General features: G+C 47.7%; 2 protein-coding genes across 5 annotated transcripts in view; both read left to right on the top strand.

Moving 5' to 3' along the window:
* Window positions 1-234: 234 nt before the first annotated feature.
* On the top strand, window positions 235-9,121 carry ECSCR (endothelial cell surface expressed chemotaxis and apoptosis regulator). 2 transcript variants are annotated; one of them, XM_077768950.1, is made up of 9 exons: window positions 235-353; window positions 3,467-3,499; window positions 3,802-3,852; window positions 4,778-4,903; window positions 6,478-6,591; window positions 6,998-7,096; window positions 7,321-7,357; window positions 8,514-8,610; window positions 8,780-9,121. In XM_077768950.1, the coding sequence occupies exons 1-9, from the start codon at window positions 293-295 to the stop codon at window positions 8,786-8,788; spliced, it is 627 nt and encodes a 208-aa protein (XP_077625076.1). In that variant the 5' UTR covers window positions 235-292; the 3' UTR covers window positions 8,789-9,121. The 2 variants fall into 2 exon arrangements, with proteins under 2 accessions (XP_077625076.1, XP_077625075.1); XM_077768949.1 differs by having other exon boundaries at window positions 4,775-4,903.
* A 2,199-nt stretch (window positions 9,122-11,320) lies between these two features.
* DNAJC18 (DnaJ heat shock protein family (Hsp40) member C18) overlaps window positions 11,321-13,785 on the top strand; it is a 26,742-nt gene continuing 24,277 nt past the window's right edge. The window contains exon 1 of one of the 3 annotated variants that reach the window (XM_077768747.1): window positions 11,321-11,471. The gene's annotated coding sequence lies outside the window, so the exon portion shown is untranslated. Of the gene's footprint in view, window positions 11,484-13,785 lie in introns of all 3 variants that reach the window. The other 2 variants (XM_077768746.1, XM_077768748.1) reach the window with 2 other exon arrangements.

The raw sequence follows: 13,785 nt of genomic DNA, 5'->3' as shown, positions 1-13,785 counted from the left end.
TTTGTCATCACTGATGTTTGTATCAAGGCCCCGGAGGACACCATAGTGACTCTAGCTTGCTCCAGAGCCCCAAGGAGAGTGAGAGCCACTTCAGCCTTACATCCTCATCTGGGCTGCCGGGCTGACCAGGGCCCCTGGAGCCAGTCCCAATCTGTTTCCTTCTATTCTTTGACAGGAAGCTGCTAGAGAGCCAGCCCCCACCCCCCACCCCGCCCCAGCACTCCCTCTCTCTTCTCCACTATGGACAGAGCCAGCGTGGAGTGGCTGCCTGTCCGCCACAGACCCAGCTGACATGGGGACAGTCAGAGCCACACAGCTGTGCTGGACGATCCTCAGCTTCCTCCTACTCCAAGGTAAGAGGCATTTGCCACTCGGTTTCAGCAGTTCCTCTCTGGCGGCAGGCAATCCTGGGCGCCTGTCCATCCTTCACAGTGTATGCCTCTCATGCTCTCCATCCAGGCCTGAGCCCAAGGGAAATTCCAGACTCTTCTCATGAAGGGAGCCAGTTGAATTGGGGGGATGGGGTGGTCATTACCAGGCAAAGGTAAAGTAGATATGTGGCTAAATCTTTTTGTGGGAAAATTTCCAGGGTGAACTGGGGCCCCCATAGAGGCTGGCCTCCCGAAATGTGGGCATTGGCTGACTTGGTATGAGACTGAGGCCAGAAAGTTCCTTCCAGGGTGTTCTAGCACAAAATTACGTGTACCTAGGGCTTTATAGATGATCCTTTTTCTTCTTTCACATGAGGAATAACAACCTGGGAATTCCAAATGTTGACTTTAAGCTCAAATCACAGCAAGAGGGACTCAGGATAGAGACAAAGAACTATTTGCCAGAGAGGATGTATACAACATCCTGGGCCGGGGGCTGGATAAGATGACCTCCGGAGGAGATGAATGGAAACACCTCTGAGACTGGATTCTGTGAGTTGATGAATGGTAAAGCAGCTCACAAGGGGTGCTCTAGTTAGGGAGCAGTTGCTGGGAACCATGACAAATCCAGGAGATTCTGACTCACAGGGCAGCAACTTCCCTTTGGTCATCCCTTCCCCACCCCCACCTCATTCTCCATGAGTCCTCCGTTGAAGACTAGCAGAAAAGAGTGCAAAGTGCTTGGATGGAGAGAGGATGGCCCTTTCTTGGGGGGCGGCGGGGAGAGGCGAGAGGGCCTGAGTTCTGATACTCTGTCTCCTGGAAAGGTCAGACCTTTCTCTAGAAGCCCATAGACTTGGGGTAAAACTCTGATTGCCCCCCACCCCAGGGGTGGGGGCAGAGTTGCACACTTGATCTGGGGCTGGGGCACTAGGCCATTGTAGAAAATGCAGAAATGGCAGAGGAGGAGTTTAAAAGGGGAGACTCATGAGGGAGCACTGTTCCAGGCAAATGGCAGGGCTGAGAATGCCCTGTGTTAAACTCTACATAAACCACACTTGCCTCCTGAGTCATCCCAAGATCACGGCATACTTACTGTCTCCTTAGATGAACCCTTTTGAGGATATTCAGGCCCACAAGGTGAGTTGACTTGGATCCACAGAGACTTGGAGGGTTGGAGGGTTGGAAAGAATGGGGCAACAATTTAAAAAAAGTCTACCATTTGAGTTTTCTTGTCCTAACAACCACTCATGAGGTATGAAAGTCATTTTCACTTTAAAGAAGAGAAGACTGAGGCCCAGGTCAGACAGTATGTGGTAGAGTCAGAACTTGAACTCAAACCTGCCAGACTCCAAAAGCTGTGATTTTCAACTATTAAATTATGCTGCCAAGGGAAACAGGGGAGGAGGTTGGTGGATGGGGAGGAAGAAGAGGCTAGAAGGTCATGAAGCAGGTAGGGATTAGGGAAGGGAGACAGGAAAATAAGAAATCTCTGTGGCCGGAATTCTTCTGCCCAGCAGTCGGAGGTACCACGGCCTGTAGAAACAGATGTGTCTGAAGTCCCCTCTTGGACTCACACAGCAATCTACTGGTGATGGAAAGTTCTGGTCAGGGGACAGGGCCAGAAGACAGAGAACAGGCTAGTGGAACTTGGAGCTTGTGACTTTGGAACTCCTTCCAAGACACTAGTTTTGTTTTCAGCTACGTGGGAGGCAGTGCATGGTGTCCACCCACTAAAAGCTGACATCATAACCTTATAGAACTTAGACGGTACCTTAGACATGCTTGATCAGTAACTGATAGGTGTTTTCTGGATGTGCCTTGAAAGTGTTCTTCCAGGGTCATTTTCAGCTGGGAAGAGTTCTATCTAGCCTCAGGCACCTACAAGTTGTAATTTCCCTCTGACACCCCACTCAATGAGCAGGTGGGACTACCAGAGACCGGTGACCCTGGAAAAACACAGTCAGGATTTGGGCAAGCTTGGGCTTGGAAACGATTAATTCCATACCATCGAGTGATAGCCCCATGGAGGAAGGCAATGGCTAAGGAAAATAAACAGTCCAGCAAGCCTCCACAGGCTGTGGGGGCCCTGGCTCCCAGCTGCCTCTGTCTGCCCAGGCCGGGGCTTGGGGCTTCCCTGTGGCTGAGGGGCCTGGGAGCCCAAGGGCCAGGCCAGAGGCTATAGTCCCAGCAGCAGAGGGACGACGGGAACCCAGCTGGGCGGCTCCACTTCCCCACGTTGTTTTCCTTTCACATTGTTCATAGGTTTCAAGAATGATTTCACTGTGGAAAATGAGCAAACACAATCTGACCTTTCAGGTCCCATACACACAGGGGACACACATATGGGCACACAGGCCCAGAGGCATACACATGTACATAAAAAAAAAAAGCCAACGAGGGCTTCTGACTGAGGCCTCCTGGTAACTAGCTTCTACCTGGGTTTGGCCAACAACAGCCATCTCTGAAGTAGCCTCTACCAGTGAGAGTAAAATTGGCCGCTTATTCTAGAGATTCCCTGGCTCCTATCTATACCTGAGAACTGACTTGCTGTGTGGGCCCCTACCTCCAGCTGGAGGGGGTGGAGAGACAATCCAGATACCAACCCCAACCCCTAACCTCATTTTATTCACCCCATCTTTCCATCCCCTACCCTTGAGGCAGGATCAAGATGACAGTATGCACAGGGAAAATGGGTGGCTGAGTGGTAGTGTAGCAAAGAACATCAGCCTACAGACCTGGAGTCCTAGGTCCTTATCTAGATGTGGCAGGTCACTGGCCCTTTGTCCTTGGACACATCACTAGTTTGAAATAACCTTCGTCTGACCTCATGTCAGGTTGGTATAAAACCCACACAGGATTAAAGAGACAGAAAGGACTCTGGAACACTGAATCATGAGGTGGTGGTGATGGTGCTATTGAGTCGTGGTTAGAGGAAGCCAGCACTGTGAGCTAGAGCCACATCCTTCAGCCCTCTGCTGAGTGTGTCTGTCTTCCAGCATGGGAGGCTTGGAAAGCCTGGATTCTTCTGTGGGCTCTGCACTGGGCAAGAGATTCACCAAGATAGTCAAAGTGTTTTTTTCTTTCTCTTGCAGGCCACCACTCCCAGCCTACTCCTAGCCTTCAGGGTAAGACCAAACACACAGGACCTACTCTGGCATTTAGGCCTGGCAGCTAAGGAAGGGTGAGAGGAGCATAGATCTCAGGTGACGAGGGCTGGGGCCAGAGCTCTCAGGACATCCAAGGCTGAGCTCATCTCTGGATGTATTTCAGCATGGCCCAGTCACATGTGCCTTGAAAGAGGAGGGAAGTGAATGGCTGGGGCTTGGGGGTGGGACAAGTAGAAGGACTAGAAGACTCCAGCTACAAGAAGAGAGGGAGACAGAGCAATAGGAGGCAGCGACCCTCACCCTCAGATGATTTGTTTCAGGAGCCTTCGGCAGCCAAAGTCTGACCACAGAGCCACTTTCTTCCAACACAGGTGAGTAAGTGTGGCTGCAGAGGGGCCAGTCCTTTCCCTTTGCCTAACCCCCTCCAGTCCTTCAGACCTGCTTGGAACTCAAGGGTTCTTAAGTAGGTGAGGGAGTGTGGTGTCACTAAACCTACCCTCTTCCACCTCCCCTTGCTTCTGCCCTTGCAAGAGACAGCCCTTCCTCAGAGCTGAGCAGGCTGAGCCCTCTGGCAAGTGCTGAGACCCCAGGTACTCTGCTGCTCTGATCCAGATGCCCTCCAGGAAGGGCCCAGTGAGGAATCAGACCCGTGGATGAAGACAAGTAAACAGGACCTCATGCTGACAACCACAAAGCAGGGTGGGAAGGGCTGTGATGAGCAAAAGCAGAAGGTGCTATAAGAGGAGCACTTAGGTAGCTTAGTCAGTTAAGCATCCAACATCACCTCAAGTCATGATCTCGCAGTTCATGGGTTTGAGCCCTGTGTTGGGCTCTGTGCTGACAGCTCAGAGCCTGGAACCTGCTTCAGATTTCTGTGTCTCCCTCTGTCTCTCCCCCTCCCCCACTCACAGTCTGTCTTTTTCACTCTTTCAAAAATAAATAAAATGTTAAAAAAATTTTTTTAAAAAGAAGAAGAAGGTGCTGCAAGAGCCCGGACAAATGTCAGCTCTTGGGAGCAAATCTTCAGATTTGAGAGCCAGGGATGACATGCTAGAGTGTCCTCAGAAGCTGAGGCCCAAGAGGGAGTTAACCAGAGGAAGATGTGAGGTCGAGGGTGCTAAGGTATATTCGAGGCAGTGGGAACTGTACAGGTAAAGGCCAAGATAGAAGAAAGGATGGCTCCTTCTGGAATTGAAAGTAGTAAAGAAAATGAGGATTTTGGACTAAAGAGGGTCCCCTGTGTACATGCTGGCCAAGGCCCTGAGCACCCCACGAAGTCTTCCTTATCTACAGCAGCTCCGGAGAAGGTCTCACAGGTCCTCGAGGCAGCCAATAAATCCGGGACACAGAACACGAGCACTGTGGATGGTCACTCCCATTTCCTGAATGGGTCCCAGACACAGACGTACACATCAGGACTTGGTGAGTACTTGGGGCTGGGGGTGAAAAGCACTGGGTCATGACTGGTTGGGGTCCTTCTCCCTTCTTCAGGGGGCCCAGGTTCTGCCCTTCGATGAGGCGTCTCTGGGCCAGGATGCACATCAGTGGCGGCCTGGTTTGGGAATGAGAGAGAGGTTTGGGGAAGTAGAGACAGAGCCTTGGGCCTGGTCACCATGAAGGTAAGAAGAGCCTGGACTTGGGACTTACAAAGCCATGGAGGGGAAACGGATAGGTAGAACCCAAAATGATGGAAAGGGAGGCAGAAGAGGTTGGGCAAGGGCTACATGCTTCTTGGTGCACACAGGAGCCTGCAAAGAGCTGGGAGGGAGTGGACGCCTCCATTCTGGCCCTGCTGTTTCCTGGCACGGGCCCAGGTGTCCCAAGTAGTAGCAGTATGTCCTGTCCATGCTCTCAGTGAAGAGCACTCTGACCCTTTCTCTCACCCTAACCCTTGGCTCTGGGATTTTTTTTACACTCACAAACTTACTTGGCAGTGAGGGTGTGGACGTATAGGAAGATTAGGAGGAACTTAACTGAGGACCATGGGGGAGAAGAAGGGGGGAAATAGTGGGGGAAAAGGAGAGAGGCAAACCATGAGAGACTCTTGAATGCCGAGAAACAAACTGAGAATTCATGGATGTGGGGGGGAGGGGGGAGATGGGCATGGAGGAGGGCACTTGTGGGGATGAGCACTGGGTGTTATATGGAAACCAATTTGACAATAAACTATTTGTAAAAAAAAAAAAAAGAAAGAAAGAAAGAAAGAAAGAAAAAGAAAATGGAAGAGCTATCGGACCTGTAGTACAACGAGTGGAGATAGGGGGCGCCTGGCTGGCTCCATGGGTGGAGCTTCAGACTCTCGATCTCAGGGTTATGAGTTTAAACTCCACATGGGGTAGAGAGATTATTTAAAAATAAAATCTTTTAGAGGCGTCTGGGTGGCTCATTCAGTTGAGAGTCCGACTTCAGCTCAGGTCATGATCTCATGAGTTTGAGCCCTGCATTGNCTCTCTCTCTTTCAAAAATAAATAAAACAGTTAAAATAAAAATAAAATAATTTTAAAAAAGAAGTTGAAGAGGCGGAAGAGACAGGTGATCATACTACCTTTTAAGAGGGCCAGAAACGTGTGCCTTTTGCCCGGCTTCTTACATTAGTGCCTGGGGATAAACATACAGTGTGCTTTTCTCCTCCCACTTCAACCCTTGGCAAAACACAGATGGCTCTACCTTGCCCCTTCTGGCTCCCTGTCTCTGGACTATTAACAATGCCCCAAGGGGATGGTGGGAGGAGAATACCAGGGGAAGCCGAAGTCCCTGGACCTAGTAAGACCTAGTAACGAGCAACCAGCAGTGCAGTTGACCTGAACCCACATCACCCAGTTCTGACCTCCATCCTCACGAGAGCTGGTCTGAGTGGCAAGGAGGAAGTCTTTTTTGGAGGGCATGAGCTCTTTCTGCAGTTCTTTACCCAGGAAAGTGGGAGGGGAGCTAGCTCGCTCTCTCTAGTAGCACATGCCAATCGCTTCGCTGATGCACCCATCCCCACTCCATTTTAGACATTTCTCAAAATGTTCCTCCCATATCAACCACCGTGAGCCTGAGGACAAGGGAAGACTCGACCATCCTGCCCAGCCCCACATCAGAGACGGTGCTCACTGTGGCTGCATTTGGTAAGAGGGGGGAGAAGGTGGGGAGAGAGGCAGGAGACACCATCCCTGAACTGATGTGGACTCTGGGTCTGGAAACACAAGTTTTTAATCTCACCTATTTGTTCTAGGAGGGTCTGGCTGTGAAGAAGGCCCTGGTGGGAAGGAGCTTCGCTGGCCCTCCCTCCCATCAGCTCTTTGGGGCTCTGCTGAGTTCCACGTTTTTATGGGAGGCTGAGGCAGGGCTGGGGGGCTCACTCTGGCTGGGGGCAGCTGGATGAGAGCTCATTCATTAGGCAGAGAAGGGGAATTCATTTTGCTCTCAGAGTCTGCCTACACAGCACTTAGCCAGGAAGGGGATCTGGACTCCTATCGCCCCTCTTTTGACCCCTCTTCTGCCTCCTTCACACCATCCTTCTTCCTGTTTCAGGTGTTATCAGCTTCATTGTCATCCTGGTGGTTGTGGTGATCATCCTAGTGAGTGTGGTCAGTCTAAGGTTTAAGTGTCGGAAGAACAAGGAGTCAGAAGGTACATGCCCTGCTCAGGGCCCCTCCCCTTTCCCCCCTTTGCTGAGGGACCCAGAGCTACATTTTGGGATTGACACTGAGCCTGCAGTGGAGGAAAAGAATGGCACATGAGCACCACTGATGAAATGGGAGGGTAATCCACTTGGGTGGGCTTTAAGGGACAGGCTGGTTTTCTGGGTTACAGCATGTGACCCCGCCCAATCTGTGCCTTTGGATTTTTTACAGATCCCCAGAAACCTGGGAGTTCAGGGTTATCTGAAAGGTAAGACTGTCAGAGGTGAAAGGGAGGAATCATCCATCGGACGTCTCAGTCTGCCATTCTGAGAGAAAACTGACACGTCCTGCCTTCTTCATACACACACTCACAAGCGCGCACAGAATCTTGACAGCTTGTACAGAGGCCAGGGCTGGGGGTGGGCAGGAAAGGGGTGACCCTAAAATGAAACAATGAGGTAACAAGAAGTAAACTGGAACTCTTCAGCACATAAGCCATGTCTCTATAACCCATTCATGAAAAGTGTAGGCATTCAGATTCTAATAAACCCCTTTAAATAAGAAAACACTTAGGGAAGGTCTAGGTGGCTCAGTCGGTTAAGCATGCAACTTCGGCTCAGGTCATGATCTCACAGTTCATGGGTTCAGCCTGAGTTAGGCTCTCTGCTGACAGCTCAGAGCCTGGAGCCTGCTTTATTCTGTGTCTCCCTCTCTGTCTTTCTCTCTCTCTCTCTGTCTCTCTCTCTGTGCCCCTCCCCTGCTTGTGCTCTCTCCCTCAAAAGTAAATAAACATTTAAAAATAAATAAATAAGAAAACACTTATTTAAGGAGCCACTTACTGAACACCTTATATGTGCCAGGCACTATGGTGGATATTTTATAATATTATCTCAAATCCTTACAGCAATTCTTCAAGGAGGATATACTGCATTTTGTACATTTAAGAATATTGAGACTTGAAGAAGTTGTAACTTGGTCAAGGTCATACAAGTTGCAAGTAGTAAAACTAAGATTTTAAGTTTACTTATTTATCTTGAGAGAGAGAGAGACAGAGAGGGAAAGAGAGAGCACAAACAGGAGGGAGTGAGAGAGGAAGAGAGAATCCCAAGCAGGCTCTGTGCTGTCAACAAGGAGCAGGATGCAGGGCTTGAACTCACAAAACTGTGAGATCATGACCTGAGCTGAAATCAAGAGTTGAATGCTTAAATGACTGAGCCTGAGCCACTCAGGCACGCCTAAAACTGAGATTTAAATACAAGTATTTTGGGCTTCAAAGCACACTCCCATGTCATTAGAATCCACCACCAAAATAGAGGTTTATAGAAACAACATTCAAAGTTCCAACTCTTGACCCCACAGTTCTTTGACCCCCACATAGACCTCCTGCTCCTCTGTTGACAACCCATGTTCTTTCCTACCCCTAGCTGCTCTACAGCTAATGGGGAGAAAGATAGCATCACCCTGATCTCCATGAAGAATATCAACATGAATAACAGCAAAGGATGCCCCACAGCAGAGAAGGTACATTTTTCCTTGTTCCTTCCTCCATTCTCCCTCCTTCTCTTACCTTCAGTCGCTAGTTCCTTAACCAGAAAGGAAATACTTTCAAAGACCCAGGCTCCTCTCTCCTCTTTCCTAGCCTGCCACTCCCAACAAGGTCCCCCTTTTTCATACTGTATTTATTTTGCAGGTTCTTTAGAAGCAATGTTGGGTCCCCATGTGTCCAAGGATGACGCAACTGCCCTGCGATCGTAACGAGGAAGGCGATGGGATTGGTAGAGGCTATGAATCACACATAAATTATTTTATTATTTCCCACTTCAAGATCTACAGGACACTAGCATTCCTCCAGATCTAGGAGCAAGCTACCAATAGGAGAGACTCCCATATGGGCAGCCATTCTAGAAACGTAGCTTGCTCCTCCCACCTGCTCACAGTCACAGGAAGGAGTCGTCTGTAGAGCAAGAGCAAGGAAAATGACAAAGTGGAGTGGCCCTTGCTACTTTGCATTAAAATTATTTTCTGGCTTGCAGTCTAATTTCTTTGAAGGTCTATGTTCTCATGTGTGTTTGTTAGCAGTGTTCTAGCAGCTTTGGGGCCTCTTTTCTTAGGCGAGGCATGTATCCAAGTTTTTGCTCCTATAAGGAGCTCTTTGAGAAACCTGGGAGGTTGAGAGAACATTTTGTTAGGTCTACCTCCATTTATCTGGATTATTATTATTACTATTATTTTTATTTTTATTTTGGGTAGACTCCATGCCCAACACGGGGCTTAAACTCACAACCCTGAGATTAAGAGTCACAGGTTTTACCCACTGAGCCAACCAGCCACACCCCACAGTTCATCTGGATTATTAAATAGGAATGAGGTGACTGACTAATCATTTCAATAGAGGGGAGAGAAAGGGAGCTGTAAACAATGACCAATCATCACCAGGAAAGTTTTGAACTGGAGGGTGAGACCATGAGAGGCACAATGCATTCTGACTCGGAAACTCCAGTGGTGAGAGCTGAATAATATGAGGGCAAATGTCCTCTGCCTACCCCAGGGTAGCCATGCCTCACTTCAGTCCTTAGCTGTGGGAATAACATGGGGGAGATTTGGAGCTGGAATAGATCTGTGACTTCCTGAGCCAAAACTCACCCACTTTATCCTATTATCTTTGTGTCCTAGAAATAAAATACAGGGTGACAAACACTGTAGTCTTTCAAAGGGAAAGGGAATAGGAAGCAGTTACCTATTTTCTTAGAAATCTCTACCGTGCCTGGTTTGGAAATGAATCTTGGTTAGGGAAATTCAATGGAAGATTCATCTGTGTATGTCTGCACAGAGTGGTTAACTTTTTTAAAAAGTTTCTTATTTATTTTGAGAGAGAGAGAGGAAGAGAGCTTGTGCACGAGCAGGGGAGGCAAAGAGAAAGTAGGAGAAAGAGAATCTCAAGCAGGATCTGCTCAGCACACAGCCCGGTGTGGGGCTCAATTGTAAGATCACAACCTGAGTGGTTATCAAGACCCAGACACTTACCTGCTTACCTGACCGAGTCACCGATGTGCCTCTGAGTGGTTAACTTTCTAAGTATCTGCTAGCTGGCAATTCACAAAATGAAGACAACACAGATTACCCATTATGAAGCAACAATATGCTATTTTCTTATGGATATAGACTCTGCAAGGTGATATGAGAGAGAAAGCCTAGAAGAAAACATTTCACTCACCGTTTCATTGCAATGATTCAAGTGGACTGAAGAAATCTATTGGATTCTAAAATTTTTTAGGACAAGGCTTGAAATCACGTCTATAGCTCCTATGTGGCACACTGTGCCCACACACTGTGCCCAGCACATTGGAGGTCATAAAAACTGGCTCTTGAGTACAGGAAATCTAGGCTGGGCTGTGCAAACACACTTCCAACATGACTTGGGCACAATCAATTCCGCATCTCCCAGCCTGTTTTCTTACTTTTAAAGCAAGGTGGCTGGGCTACTTGGCCTTCACTATCTTTTCTCTTATTCCACAGTTCTATAAACTCTGGATGTAAGAAAAAATGAACACAATCTTTTGAGCAGAGATCCAGGTGAAAGCCAGAGACCAGTCCTATGCGACTCTGAGCAAGTCTTCTTCTACATTCTCTGGACTTAGATTTCCCTGTGTGTTAAGGGAAGAACGATTCCTACCGGGCCCTTAGTAGCTACTTTGTAAGTAAAATGGAATAGTAAATGCGGAGATACGTGGGAAGTAAAAGCACTAGTTGGCAACTGCAGCAATGTGAAGTAACACCATCTTGGTCCCACTTCAAGATCAGGGCACTATTTTTCCAGCTGTTAGGAGCATCCACTGCCAAGGGCTCATAGCTGGATGATGACTGGTTGGTGTGGGTGGGTGGCATAAGGACATGAACTTCTTCCCTTAACTTTCCCCTCTGCTCTACCCTGCTTTCTTTACTCCTCACAGCTCTTCTTCCTAAGAGCAGCCACCAATACACCTTCAGCATGCAAATCTCAGAGTCTTAGAGTCTATTTCCAACCTATATCATCAATACTACAGGATTAAAAAAAATACTACAGCATTAAGAAAAATAGCTCAGATATATTTATTTAAGCCACACTGCAAAAAGGCCATGACTTCCTAGCCAGTTCCAGTACAAAAAAAACCTCCATCATTGGGATAGAACTCTCCAGATGACATAACAATGTCTAGAAGAACTGGGTTCTGTCAGAATTGTTACTGTGATTCTGGCTGCTGTGGCCACTTAGTTCAGCTGCTGATAAGCTGGACTAATTAGGTCAAGAACATGAGTTTCACTCTAGGTAACTCAGTTGATGTCTCCATTCTAAGGCCACAAACTTTCCCCTGACTCTGGACAATGTCCTGCAAATATGAGCGGTTAGTCTTAAGGTATTTATGTGTGGGGGTAGAGGAGGTGAGCTGGTATTGATATGAGATTGCATGGCTTTTACCCTGAAACAGACACTGCTGTATTACATTAGTCATATTTATTTCTGTTGCTAAATAGCTATCTTTTGAGAAGGTGTCAAGGATAAATCCACTTAATGCTGAATCCTGTTCTCTAGCAAACTATATTAGAGGGAGTTCTGCTGAAGGATCCTACTATTTATGCAAATACAAGACCCCACCTCTGATAGGAAATCTGAGGGCAGCCTTCTGCAACCCCTGCAGCTTCCCTTGATGTTTAGACAACAGGATGGTGGCCATTTACAAGAGAGCTTCCTCCCTATTCTAACACAGGATTAGACAGTCTCAAAGCAGGAACAGGTGGTGGGGTGGGGTGGTTATTGTAGAGTGTCTTTCTTTTGCTTCTTCCCCCATCTTATGGGAAGGCAACTGACAAATCAACTCAGGCACACAGGCCCAGATGGACCGAGGGATCATTTACTCAGTAGCTTTCTTCCAGGGCTAGATGGGGCAGCATCTCAATCATATAGGGCACAAGGCAAATCTCGGTATCACCAGCAAAAGTTCCCTACAGTTCAACAAATATTTCCAAAAGTCAATAGAAAAAAAATTGATAGAAATCTGAGGCCAGCTCTAAGTAAAATGGTTTAGCAGATGAAGGAGTATTGCAGGCCTCTTGGCCTACTTCATGCACACAATCTCCCCAAGCCAGGCTACTGCTACTCAATTCTACTTGAATCTGTTGGAAAACATTGTATGGCTCTGTTCAGCAGTCTCCCTCTAGATTTGTGGGTGTCCTTTATCACCTCTTTGAATTTCTGTCTATACCTACCTCCTCCTCCTTGAGAAGATCCCAATTTCTCTTCCTTTATTTCCTTCCAGTTGCTTCTTTGCTCTTCCTGCTGGTTACTTTCCCCAAGCACCACCATCCTGAACCTTCTGAGCCCATAGCTTCCTTCTTTATGGAACACAGAGGCTGAATTTGATAGTGGGAATTATTTTGTTGAGTGGTTGGTGTGCTTCAGCCAGAGCCGGCACAAAAGTGTTCTAAGTGTTGAGGTTTGGAGTTCTAAGTTAGTCCTAGTGCTACAGTCATAGAAAGATTCATCCAGAAGTGTTAATTGAGGTGTAAATGAGCTAGCAGGTACATCTACATGGCAATATCTGAGAGGGTTGCCATGCTGAGCTATTTTTTACTGATCTAGGACTAAATGAGTTGTCTAGAAAAGAAGTGGGGAGTGAGGTTCCAGAGGATAATGAGAAAGGTTGCTGAGGTATCAGACACTTCCAAAAAGCTGCAGCTTTCCAAATCTTGTCCAGCATTCTTGATCCTGGACTCTACACCTAAGTATCCCCATAATTCTCAATCCAATTACTCCCTACAGTGCTCTAGCACCTCCACTCCCAACCAGATACCCCTAACTTCATAGTACTCTGACATCTCTCAGTACCTCCAGGCCTTAGCCCTGTGCCCACAGGCTCTAAGGCATATCTACCTTCCCTTGTCCATATTTTAGAGCAGTCTGTTTAGTTTCTCAAAACCAAATAAATTTCCTTCTTACATTCAATCACCTAATGTATATCCCCGATCAGGTCCCTTGTCTGCAGAACACAAGTGGCTTACTTAGGACCCAGCCTTCTCTGAGCACACTGATGCTATCCCAGGGCCACAGCTGACTGCATGGAAGGCAGAGAACTCCATAGGACTGGAGGCTTTTATCTTTTCAGTTTGTGTCTCAGGCTGTTCATCTTCCTGTCCCACCCCAATTGCCTAAATAGCTGCTGCTTGAAATCACAGTTGGCATACTGATTGGGTCTTCCTGGTAAGATCTCAATGACTTCTAAGCAAAATTTTGTTTGTGGATGTATATGATCATATTTCACTTTCGAAACCTGATCTTTAGCCATCCCAACTCAGCCACAGGCATGATGAGTCTGTGAGGACACTGAGAATTGCTTTTATTCTTTGCTAGTCCCCATGCAGACCTGAGAGGGAAAATATAGAAATATTTCACTTCCCTTTTACTGATTTCCTAGTAAAAATTCAAAAAAGAAAGGAATGGCCAAGGAAATGACTCGGGAGGAACAGAGGAGAAAAGTCTCAGGGGTGCCTTGGAGTAGGATGGATATTTGAAGGAAAAGGAACAGCAAAGATAGGGGCTTTAATGCTGGTTCCAATGCCAGCCCATTTCTTCTTTCTCTACCGCTGCCCCTAGAGGTCCTGCTAATGATGCTGTGCTAGACTGGCTGGACGACAAGGGGCGGGGCGGGGGGGGGCGCGGAT

The sequence above is a fragment of the Crocuta crocuta genome, unplaced genomic scaffold (genome assembly GCF_008692635.1).
Source record: "Crocuta crocuta isolate KB4526 unplaced genomic scaffold, BGI_CrCroc_1.0 scaffold64, whole genome shotgun sequence".
In the NCBI taxonomy this organism is placed as follows: domain Eukaryota; kingdom Metazoa; phylum Chordata; class Mammalia; order Carnivora; family Hyaenidae; genus Crocuta; species Crocuta crocuta.
Note: the sequence above shows the minus strand (reverse complement) of the source record. Positions and strands in the feature narration are given on the sequence as shown.